Source organism: Tyto alba, unplaced genomic scaffold (genome assembly GCF_018691265.1).
Source record: "Tyto alba isolate M040663 unplaced genomic scaffold, T.alba_DEE_v4.0 Super-Scaffold_1, whole genome shotgun sequence".
NCBI classification, from domain to species: domain Eukaryota; kingdom Metazoa; phylum Chordata; class Aves; order Strigiformes; family Tytonidae; genus Tyto; species Tyto alba.
Window position 1 is genome coordinate 24,329,323 of NW_024881261.1, and position 12,606 is coordinate 24,341,928.

Here is a 12,606-nt window from a genome sequence, read left to right on the forward strand (position 1 = left end):
GAACAAATTCCAAGAAGCTCATGTACTCCCAAGTGTTTTGTCCCTTGCTGTGCTGAGGATGGCCTCCCAGGCTACTACGACCGCTTCTCTTCTCCCATATTTGGAAGTTGGCTTGCAGCATGGAGATCCCTTGTGGGTTTCTGTTTAAATTCCAGAGTCACTGTTGCACATTACCATTTCCTTCAGCTGATGTAAATCAAATACAGTATGAGTGAAAAATGTGAGTATAGGCTTGGCTAAATGCTCTGTGAGGAAAACTGTAATGAATGCAGAAAGTTTGTCTCAGGAGAAAATGTTTCACAAGCACAGCATGCTTTGCAAAGTGTGACATTGCTGAGGCTTTTGACCCTCATTTGGCAGCAGTTTGCATGCACTTTACCTCTGTGTACATTTAATTGGCAATGCTGACACAGTAAGCAACAGTAAAGAATGAGACACTCACATGGAAAATATTGTTGCCTGGCATCAGGGGCATTTTTCTATACACAGATCCCAAAACCAAATGGGAATTTAATTTCACTGATGAAATTTTAGGGCCTCTGCATCAAACTTAGTAGCCCTTAACTTTTGCTTCTCATCTTCCAGCAGCTCCAAGGCAGCAGAGCCCAAACATATGCTAGTTTTAAAATTTACTCTTAAAATTTTTATTATTGAAGTGTTATGTTTTGTCAGTGGACTGAATAAATGGTATCATATGGAACATAAAACCTTAAACGTGAATTATTTTAAAATATTTTAACAGAACTAATATTTTATAGCCAAGCTCCTTTAGGACAGGATTTATGAACCTCTCACTCCTATCTCTGAATACTCGCATGGCTAATCTCACCTATGCAAAAATCCCGTCCACTAACTTGACCACTATAGGAAAGTAAGGCAAATCACAATGATCTTCTCTATGTGTAAGAGATTCACAATTTAATTCTTAATAGCTATGAATCTAGCTATAGAGGATACTAAGAGAAAGATTATCATGTTTTCAGTACACTTTAAAAAGATTCTAATACAAATCTTATGGACATAACATGTCATAAGGACAGTTTTTTCAAGCCCGTAAGTGTTGCATGGATCAATGTATTTCTGAATTCCTCCCTTTGTAACAGGATAAACCTCTCACTACAATCCTAACGATCTTTAAACCTACGAGTGGCACAGTGTCGAATACACACTGTCCTTTCTGCAACATCCCTGCATTTTTTATGAGGAACAGAGAACAAAATGCATACATTCACAGAGCAATCTTACAATGAGTCCAATTATGTGAAAATAACTGCAGGTTCAGGATCTCAGGGCAGGAAGAAGGAAGTAGTTTTGTATTAAGTTAATTTTCTTTCTTTATTGTAATTACTTTAAGTTCCTCTGAGGTCTGAGACGCTAGAAATTTTTAGTAAAGATGAATTAATGAATATGGCACAGATGACAAAACTCAAAAGTATGTCAATGTGATTTATTCTGTGGACTTAGATCTCCACTGTATATGGAAGAGTTTATACATATATACATAAATTTGGTGATACCTATCAACTTCTTTTTAAAGTATTGCCTAATTGGCCATTTAGTACTTGCTGATGGCAGTAAACTCCTACATCTACTAATATAAAGCTACAAATCTTTAGTATGCATGCTAAGATAATTATTTAAGCCATAAGGAATCTATGAAAGATCTTCACAATTACCCAGTAAAAAAGCACCTACATACATGCATATATTAAAAGAGGTAATTATTACTAAATATAATATTATTTAAATTTAGACAGTGGCTTTTCCAGAAGTCTTGGCCAGTCCAAAGGGTTTGGCTTTGTGGTAAACTGGAATGTACACAAAATTGCAGAAACCCCTGAGCCTGTTCATTCTGCAGTAGGGATATAAATAATTTACAAAACTCCAAACCAGCAAAACACTCCAAATTTCAGACTAATCTTATACTTACCAATATACACATATGTTAATACTTTAATAAATCAAATGCAATATGAGGAACTACGAGGAAAGCAGTTGATACATGCAAGTACCTAATATTACAGAGGGAAAAAAATGCCGGAAGAGCTGAAACAGGCACTGATAAACATGTAGCCAAAAAAATGCAAGTATTACATAGATCTGATATGCTGATTTGGATATAGGGGTCCTTGAAATTGAACTGAACATAATTACATGCAAAAATACTTCATCAAGAAGTGAGTGAGTATCAAGATGTGTTCTTGCAAGGCATTTAAAGAAATTTGAGAACTTACTGTAGGCATATCAGCTGAGGTATCTCTCCATTTCAGTGCAAAGTAAAACTGAGAAGCTTAAACTGATCAACAAGAGTGATTGAAACCAACCCTTCCCTTTTTAAGGAAACGCACAAAAAGCATACAAAAAGCCAGTTACCACATCACAGCTGGTAGATGCAGCAGCTCTGTAAATTGCTTGATCACAAGAGTCTTACTGCTCCCAAAAAACATGTTCTTGGAAAAGAATCATGGTGCAACAAAGGCCATTTAAAGCTGAATGACAGCATTTACATGAGGTTTAATACTCTTAACTTAAGCCCATTTAACATCTTCATTTTATTTGCTTCAATTTCCCTGTGTCCATGTGTAGACATGACCATAAACATTAACCAAAATCACCAGTGGTAAAATTAATGTTTAGACTGTTCAAATGGCCACCTACCGTGAATAAAACACTTAGACTGTTTACCAGACAGTCAAGCTTTCAGCCAGCATACCTATACTCAGAGCACAAGCATATACATCTTGTTGCCTAAAAATGTTATTTAAAAGAACACTCTAGTAACAAATGTGATACTTGATGGGATATATAGGAATAGTTTTTTCAGTTCTTTTTTCTTGTAGTGGTACTCATCTATCCAATCATAAAGTCAAGCTCCTGAAAACTACCTGTTGCTTTTTGAAAACACAAAGTCTATCATAGGTTCATAGTAATGCTGTCACAAGAGTAGAAAGAGTTTTTGTTTGCATTTACCAATAATAGACTGTGTAATTTTAACTACATATACACTATCATACATGCTTTCCATATAACATGATAATATATTCTCATCTGGAATTTCTCAGAAGAAAGGGAGGAAAATCTGTTTTTTTGAGCCTCATTCCTAGTTAGCAATTTCTAGAATAAGCATTAAATATATATACGCACATATATATTTAGTACGCTCACATTTCTTTTCTCCATGTTTTATGTTCTTAAAAATATTCCTTGATTTGTGTAGTTACAATTTTTGTGATATTCTACAGTAAACCACTTAAGAATGCAGTGTAGTTAGTAAAAAGTTTTGGGTTCAGAGCAGTTGGCACAGTAACTAAGAAGATGAAAAAATAAACTACATTTGTACTCTTGGTTTCCCGGTAGATGCTACATAGCTGTGTAGAACTTCTAGCAAGAAAGTCCTTAAACAAGATAGTGAATTGGTAGCAGCATTCTCTGCAGATCTCAGCCCCACTATGTTTTAACAATCTACAGAAGGGCAGCTAGGAATCAAGCAGCCTTGTATGATGAAACAAAGTTCATTTTCAGGAGATGGCTGACAATTGTGATTTAAATTTTCCAATCCTAATAGGCTGCTCCTATCTAGCTCAGATAGTGACTGATGATGAGTCAGTGGAAAAAAATCCTGAAGTGTTGGTCTTGGTGCAGTTCCTAGAACACAGGCAGCAAGAACCCATTGCTAAACAGAACCAAACCTAGTTTCGTGGCAGAAGTCATCTTTATAATGGCAAGGCACATTTGCAGACTATTATGGTGAAGATGTCGTATTTCCTTAGTAATCTGCTCTTTCTTTCCCCTAGGTTGTAAATTCTTAGGTGTGAAATGTATTCTACCTGTGACAGTCACCTACATGCTAGACTTATCAATATAGTAATATCATTCTACAACAAACCTATGAAAAATTTAAAATTTATGTTTAAGGCACACACTACCACAGAGAGAAAAAAAAAAAAAACAACTTCAATCATCCACTGCTTACATCTTACATTACCCAAAGTTAATGACTTGATAAGAGGGAAGTGCAGAATGAATTGACCTTACAGTCTACATCCACTGATCAACAGTAGCCTCCAAGCTTCCAGAAGCTGCTAAAAAGAGACTCTACTCCTTAAATTTCAACATAAGCCTAAATTTTCATAGGATCAAGACAGTAATGCCATCCAGTTTATCCAATATATGAATACGGCATTTCTGTAAACATTCTCAGGCAGCTAATCAGGTGTTCCTCAGAAAAGTTAAAAGTTGGTGCAGTCAAGGAACAATGCCAGGTCATTCCAGGGAAAAGTGATTAATCACAGACAAGTGCATTTGCCTATAAAACCTAATCTTTCTCTGCCTAATACTGAAAATAACTAATTTAAATTGTAGGTTAGTGCTTAGAGCTAACTAGATACCTGCACTTCAATGAAGTATTAATATTAGCAAAACACCTTACAGTTAGCTGCAAGTTCTTTAAGTTCTTTGAAAATAGTTCTGTTCCACTGCTCCTGCCACTTGCAGCTGCAGTGCCATGTGCCCTGACCACAGGATACAGAACTCTGCGAAAGGTACTGTGCAGGAGGCTGCACTGCAGCTACGTGGTTTGTAAGTGCACAGTGTGCTCCTTTTTTCTACCAAAGCCTATTAATTCTGTATTCACACATCTCACTTACTGCAGTGGAAGTAAAGACAGGATTTCTTTGCTTCATTAAAAGACATAATGGCGTGTGAGAAAAAGAGAATTTCTTATCTGATCATGTGGGACAGAAAGACTTTATGGCCCTGAAGTCAGTAGAGATTTTTGTAAGCAGAAGAGTCTGCTGACATCCCCTTCTCTGCAGAAATGGGTTTAACTGGACTCACCTGAGTTCTTGTGGAATAGTAGAAGACATGGAAAGTGTGTCTTAAAAGCTAATCCTTTCATTCTAACCACTCAAACTTATTTGAGATACGAGTCATCACTGTCATGCTAATAATAGATACTATTTCTTAACAATACTAAGTTTCTGAGCATGTGGAAAGGAAAGGAGGTTCAGCATCTCTTTTTTTCTCAGTAGGAAATCCATTGTTGTATGTGGAATACCATACTCGAAGAGGACAAAAAAATTTATACATTTTTACCTTGGGCTTAATAAATGGAAAATATTGTGATCAAATCTACTGTTACTTTCTAACCATCTGTTCAGACATGGAGACTTAATGAAACTGTATAAACTGGAGAAACAATCTCACAGTAGAAGCATAATTAATGTATAATTACAGACTAAACAGTGCAAAGGGCAAGAGAAACTGATTTTTAAAAAAAAAGTACCTGCTGCAAAGCTGTTATTCATATGACATCATTGCGACAGATCTGAATACTGCAAAGGAAAGAGAAAAACCTGTAAAAGCAATACTTAAAAAGAAAACAAAAAAAATAACCAGTGCTGCACACATTGCAGTTAATTTAATGGAATTTTGCTGGATGTGGCTTCAAAAATTAGGTAGCCACAGCAACATCAGGCACAAAATTTCAATGATGAACCGGTAGTACAGTCATGTAGTGCAGAAAATAAAAATTGATTTTTGCATGGACAAAAATTACACCAATGTAACCCAAATAGTGAAACAAACTCTTAATACCAACACACCCCTGCCCCCCCCCCCCCCCCCCCCCCAAAAAAAATGCAAACACAAATATTCTGGCACGGTAGATGAATAAAGTTTCAGAAGGCTATCAAAAATGTCCATCTGTTCTATATTTTATTTTGCTGTAGTAACTATACCTATTAGAGCCACCAAGAGAGCCTTTTATAATGATCAGATAGCACTTTTTTCTTTAAAGCATAGGCATGCACATGCCTATTTCAGTCAGAACTCAGTATACAAGATCCCAGACTTAAAGCAACTGTTTTTAATCAGAGAACTTAGCTTATGTGCAAGTCCCATGTATGACTAAAGATGTGGTTTATTAGGTTTGTGCACTTCCACAAAATGGAATTTAGCAGATTATTAGTTCATAACATGGACTAATTGCTTTTTGTAATTCCCAGCTGCTGCACGTTACTATCCAGAAGGATTTTTATGTGGGCTCATTATTACTGATCCATAGTATGCTAAAGAGGCACTGCTGTGAATGCATATACTAGAAACGATAAGTAGATGCTATACAGCCAATACTTAACAACGTAAAATACTCTTATGGTACACAGTTCAAAGGACTTAATACACTCATTACTGCTGAGAAGCTGATATTTTAATTATGTTTTGAATACCAATAACATAATTTGATTATCTCTTATCATCAAACCTACAGGTATACCTCTTTCCAAACAAAACTGGATTGCACAACATGGAAATTAGTCATCTGACTTCCACTATTGCAGATTCAAAAAATACACACACCTAAACACAATTCCCAGCATACTAAAGAACAAAAAAAAAATTAAATTCAGAGCTAAAGGTGTTGCTAATATCTCTAAACCTGCACAAAATCTGGTTTTCTTAGCTCTTTAGGCCTACAAGTTATATCTATCCCTGTAGCTCCAACAATGACAACTCTGGTACTAGAAGTTATCAAGACAGATACTTGTGCACATCTGAAGCCTTACTGATTTAATTGCTCTTTTTGTATGTCCCTGTGTTTGCCGGTAGGACCAGCTGTGTTCCAACACTGCACAGAAAGCATGCGGTTTGCTCGGAAACGTTGGAGGGAAAGCTAGTCTGACAGGAATATTGATTTATTGCTTAAAATAGCAGCAGCAGGACAAAGAGAAAAAGCACCTAAAAGCCAGCAATCATTTACCAAATCTAATTCTGTTCTCATGTTATCAAGGAAGACCTACAGACTGCAACCCTAAAACCCCTTACTCACATACTTTATTACCACGAGTTCTCCCCATGTCACAGGAGACACTGAGCCGGGGAGCGGGTAACGTAGCGCCCCATATGAGTTCACAGCCTAAGTTTTATTAAGCCTGGCGGCGGTATCTGCAGGCCTCCGGCCAGCCCTCCCGCAAGTGCCAAGGCTGTGCGGGGCGGGGGAGCGGGCCGCCGGCCGCCGGCGAAGGCAGCTCCCCCCCCCCCCCCCGCCACCGGGCTTCCCTCACGGCGGAGCAGCCGCCGGCGGCCGCGCTCCAGCACCGGGAGAGCGGGAATTTCTGTTACTCTCCGGCTACCGGCTTGTATTCCTTCCCACAAAACCACGTCGCTCACCTAACGGTATTTAAACGAGCGCCCGTGCCGCTGCTGTCACCAGAGATTACAACGGTAAAAAGCGTGAGCCGAAATTCACTCTACCCCTACTCGGCGTTCCCGGCCGCCCCCCGGGGCCGCCGCCGCCCGGCCCTGACCCCGGCGCTCTCCCGAGGGCGCGCTGCCGGGGCGGCGGCCGCTGTCCCGCCGCGTCCCCTCAGCCACCCGCCCCCGCCCTCTCCTCCCCGCCGCGGGCGGGCGGGAAGCGGCCCCGGCGTAGCGGCCGCCGCCACTTCTCCTCAGGAGGGGCGGAAGAGGTCGGGGCCGCGCCCGGGGCGTGCCGGGCCGGGCCGGCTGCGGGGTGCCCTGCAGCGGAGGTTGTGGGGAGAGCGGGCGCCCGTGTGCGGAAGGCGACGACCGCCGCGGGGTGTGTGTGGGGAAAACCAGGTCGCGCCAGTGGCGCTAGGAGAGGTGCCCCCCCCCCCCCCCCGCGGGAAGCCTCCCAGTACGGCGCGGGGCGCCGCCTCCCCTCGGCCGCCCCCTTCCCCAGTTGCGCCCGGCCACGCGCACCCCACCGGGCGAGCTCCGTGGAGCGGGCAGCACCCACCTCCGCCCAACCGCCCCAAACTTCAACCGAGGGAGGGGAGGGGCGGGGCGCAGGGATCCCGCCGCCCCCGCGCGCCCCGGCCGCTATCCCGGTACCCCGGGCTTTAATCGTCTCCTTATATGGACACCAGAATGTCTGACGTCACCTCAACGCTGGGAAACCAGCGCCCGCGCAACCAAGCCTGGTTGGGAAGGCGGGTGGTGCGGGAAAGGCGAGGGGGCGGAGGGGGAGGGAGGCTCTGGAATGTTGATGGACGTGGCGTTGCGCCACTGGGAGCGGCGTCTCCGGCTCTGCCATTGGGCGAGGGCGGCCGAGGGGGCGGTGAGCCGTGGGCGGGGTAGGCTGTGGTGTTGAAAAGCCGCCGCCTGGCTGAGGAGTGGTGCCAGTGCGGGGTGGGCGCTGCCAGGGAGAGGCAGGAGGGCAGCGAGTTCGAGTCCCGCCTCCGCGAGCCTCCACCGGCAGTCGCTGCTCCGGGCTGCAGTATCCAGCTCAGCGGCGAGGGAAGATTCGAGTGCTCGTTTGTTTTCCTCCTGTTCTTCGTTTTCCTTCTCGCGCGGAGGCCGCGGCTTTCTCTGTGGGGCGCCAGCCCGCAGGGACAGAGTTTGCCAGGAGTTTGTGCGGACTTCGGGCCCCGGCCCCCCCTCCCCCGCCGCCGCCATGCCCGTCTTCCACACGCGCACCATCGAGAGCATCCTGGAGCCGGTGGCTCAGCAGATCTCCCACCTGGTCATCATGCACGAGGAGGGGGAGGTGGACGGCAAGGCCATTCCGGACCTCACCGCCCCCGTGTCGGCCGTGCAGGCCGCCGTCAGCAACCTGGTGCGGGTGAGTAGCGGCGGCCGGCCCGCCTCCTCCGCTCCTCCTCACGGCAGCAACTTCGGCCGCCGCGGACAACTTCGGGCTCCCGCGGCCACGGGCCCGCCCGCCCCGGCCTGTTGCGCACAGGTGCGCCGGTCCGTCCGCCCCCCGCGCCGTAACGGGGCGGCTTCCCCCGCCGGTAGCGGTGGCCGAGGTTGGGGCCGGGAAGGGGTTAAATTGGGAGGTTTTCTGGACCTCTGCGGCTCCTGTCTGGAAGTCGCCTTCGGCTGTTCCCGCCCCGGCCGGCGAAGGAGCTCGGCGAGCCGCGCTGCAGGGCAGTGAGTTGTCCGGAACAGCGGATGGTTCACCGTCTTTCTGGCTATAGAAGTTTGCCTTTTCCCCGCCTGAGGGGCAGCGTCGCGTTGAAGTGCAATAAAGTGCTATAATTGTTGCTGTTCAGACCGTCTTCTCCACTCAGTGCGGAGTGTACCCTGGAGTGCCTCACAGATGTCTCCGATACGCTGTGTGGTTTTTTTGCTGTCTTGGAAACTCCTATTTCAAGTATACGCACTATAAAAAGCAAAACACTTACTTGGTATGATTCTAGCTTAAAAAAAAACCAAACTCAAAACCTCTCAGGCATTTAATAATGATTTTTATATTGGTGAACGCTGGCAGTTGGTTACCCGTGCCCAAGTCGAGGAGGGGCAGACCTGTGGTTTCTAGGCAAAGTTTGGAGTTGTAATTTGTTCTGTTTGTTTCATAGCCTCGAGTGCGAGCTACTGTTTGCTTGTGGGAAGGTAAAGGTGGTTGAAAATCAGCTTGAATCTCTCGACTTCTTGAAAGCAGCCATATGTAGCATGTCTCTTTAAGATCTGCGTGTTTGCAATATGGACACTGCAGTCTAAGAAGTGCAAATGACTAATATATTTGAAATGTTTTAATTGTGTTAGTACTTTTGTAACCAACTGTATCGAAAGAATAGCAAAATGTTGCAAGGCAGAAATGTCTTGTTTGATACAGAAAACACTGCAGTGTTGCATAGGCTTCTATAACTACCTTGCATTTCTGTTAAGTTCATTTAGAGATACTCTCAGTTCATTTTTGAACATCAGAGTTACTTGCTCACTTTAAATCCTACAAAATTCTTAAGTCGTTAGTGGCAAGATATCCCTTGCCAGTAAACTTCCCCTTAAAATAAAATAGTTACAGTTAAAATATTTTGTCACTGTTAACTGATGTATTAATGCACTGAAATCATGAGGCTTGTGGGTATAAGAAGCTGTCAAGATGACTAATGCACATGATGTGTTTGTAAGATTTCGGTCTGTAGTACTTGCTACTGCTGGAATAACTTGCTACTTTGAGGTTTTGCTGTTTACTGTAGAGTAACTACAGCTCTTGGTCCCCACGACTCCATGATTTTTACAGGACGTACTGTCTGGAATACTTGTGCTTCCTGCTGACTTCAGCTGAAATTATTGTTTTCATGAAGAACAACTGGTTTGCAGCAATGAACTGATGTAATAGGTATATTGGCTGTAAGGGTGTGAAGTCTGAGTGTATGAAATACTTTTCCTTGAAAGGAAGACTTCAGAATAACACTATGCCACTCCAAGCTTAGCCTGTACAACTGGGTTCAGTGACTTTCTCCACCCCCTTCCTCTTGAAAGAAACCTGATCTGATAAAGTAGCATTTATTAGAGAAATGCAAAAACAGAATTAGTTTTTTTTCTGCAGCTTGCTAATGCCAGCCCTTTTTTCATTTTTGAACAGTTTTGGAAGCCTCTGGTTTTATTTTCTTGCATGCTAGCTAGATAAAAGGAAAGACTGTTGGATTATTTTTCAGTGTTAATTCACGAAGAGCACATAGAAGCAGTGTAATCTGAGGTGGTACTCACGAGGAAGATGTCCTGATCTGGTAGAATACAACTTTGACAACTACGTTAGGAAAAACACAGATTTAAAGTTCTTGTTTCAGTACATCATTCTGAAGTGTAAAGGTGATTTATAAAACTCCTTTTTCACTGGAGCAGGAATAGATGTGCAGAGAGGTTATCTAATTGTGAGTCTTCTAGTGGTTTCACAGGTGACAGCAAAGATGGAATTATCAGTGTAACCAAGACACTAATGGAGCTGCTAGCTCTTTGTGTTGCTTGCTGTCTGCTCAGGGTTTTTCGTGTAGCATGAGTATCACAAAGTGTATGTGATTGTAAGTAATGACCAGCAGAGAAACTTTTCAGTGATAACTTGTCACACACAGTGGGACCATTCTCGGGCTCCCTAGCCTGTAGTAAGGACTCCACAGGTTGGGAGGTGTGTGCAATATTTGATTCATGTAACTGTTGCATCTGTATGTAACTGCTCATAGCAGTGTTTGAATTGCTGAGACCCATTCTTGTGCAAGGTCTAGGAGATGTGCTGTGTGGGGAAATGGGCTAGAAAATGAGAATATGGCTATGAGGAATGAGCCATGTGCAGTAACTTACATTTTGTTTTGTTGACATTCCTGAGATGGAGTTAACACTATATCGAAGATGGAACAGAGGATGACAGATATTAGAGTCTTAAATTAAGACTATTAGATGTGTTAAAAGGGAGTCTTTCTCCTGGATAACTTTACTACAGACCTCTTATATGAGAACTTTTCATTCAGTTTGCCATTCAGCATATATTTCTGTATCTTCTGTCAGAAATGCATGTACTCTGTTTTAAGGTTTGCCTGAAGCCACCTGAAGTTTCATGCTTTTTTTAATATAAGGTTGATACACCCAAGAAGACCTAGTAGTAGGGATGCTTCCATGTCAGGACCTAATTGTAAAGTAATTCTAGATAAGAGATAGTTCAAGGCATTGTTGAACTTAATGAAATAATGAAGTATTTAAAAGTTGGTCTCTTTCCCATGGTAAATACCACTGGCTTGGTATTCTGTATTTCTGTATTAGTACCCAATATGGGACAGTTCAGTTCTACCGTGTCTGTCTTGAATATTCTGTTAGGGGATAGCTTTTGCAGAACAATACTCAAATTGTTTTGAAGTAATTTGATGAAACTTCTTAACAGTGAGATAAGGTTGCCCATACAAAAACTTTGCATGTAGAGGTAAGCGGCAGAGGCCTTTTTGCACAAAAATAACCTTTGATTGGAGCCAAGAATTTGAGGGAGAGGTTTTGGATTAATATCACAAGATTAATAATGTACTAAATCAGTCCTTTTTTAACTGAAGATCTTAATGTTTTAGTTGGCTGATATTTGGAGTGAATGTGTGCCTCTTATGGGAGATTTGGAGTTGGGTTTGGTATTTCTTGTAGCTAAAGAAGTGACATTGCAAAACAATAGAATTGGTTGGGCTGAGGGAAGAATAGTCAAGCCCAATAGGCAGGGAATAATTTGGAGCTTGTTGAATATACTATTAGTGTAGTGGGCAGCAAAATGAAATTCTTAATTCTAACTGGTCAAACTTCACTGGGAGGAAACAAAATATATGGTGATTTTTATTTTTTATTATTTTTGTAATAAAACATTCATCAAACTTCTAGCCTATTTTTAAAAAGAGATACTTCTGTTGAAGATGACTAAAGATGATGCAGAAAACTTAAAAGTATCACACACATCATGTAAGATAAATTCATTTCATGGAGAAGAAAAATCTGTACTTTCCCATAGTGAGTTTACAAGCATTTATGTTCAGAGCAATGTGATTACGACCAGAGAAAGAAAATTCTACTCTGACATTTTAAACTCCATTAACTTACTGCCTTGTATGGATTCTGGCTATCTATCAGTACAGGCACAGCCCACTCTTGTCACTTCTCTCCACTGTTTCGGACAGAACTGCTTCAGAGCAGTGTTGCTGCTGCTCTGCCAAATACCAACAGTACCATGGGTGAAGCTGCTGAGTTTGACAGATAGGGAAGTAATTCTGTACATGAGAATTAAAGTAATAGAGGGGAACCTGAGAAGGGACTTAAGTATACAAAATTTAAATACTGGAGCAGGATCAGCAACTTGAGGAGATACTGGCTTTTCAGAAGCTGGATTGTTGAAACAGATCA

At 42.6% G+C, this 12,606-nt stretch overlaps 1 protein-coding gene and 1 long non-coding RNA gene across 4 annotated transcripts in view; one reads left to right on the plus strand and one right to left on the minus strand.

Annotated features, from left to right (window-relative positions):
- LOC122153453 overlaps window positions 1-7,825 on the minus strand; it is a 61,020-nt gene extending 53,195 nt beyond the window's left edge. The window contains exons 1-2 of one of the 2 annotated variants that reach the window (XR_006165346.1): window positions 7,754-7,825; window positions 5,285-5,333 (exon numbers count right to left, since the gene is read on the minus strand). This is a non-coding gene — a long non-coding RNA (uncharacterized LOC122153453). Of the gene's footprint in view, window positions 1-5,284; window positions 5,334-7,167; window positions 7,255-7,753 lie in introns of those variants that run through there. The other variant, XR_006165345.1, reaches the window with a different exon arrangement.
- Window positions 7,826-8,146: 321 nt separating this feature from the next.
- The window catches only part of VCL (vinculin), a 66,590-nt gene continuing 62,130 nt past the window's right edge, over window positions 8,147-12,606 (plus strand). For both annotated transcript variants that reach the window (XM_042796839.1, XM_042796788.1), the window contains exon 1: window positions 8,147-8,578. In XM_042796839.1, coding sequence (XP_042652773.1) covers window positions 8,411-8,578 — 168 coding nt within the window. In that variant the 5' untranslated portion in view covers window positions 8,147-8,410. The remainder of the gene's footprint in view (window positions 8,579-12,606) is intronic.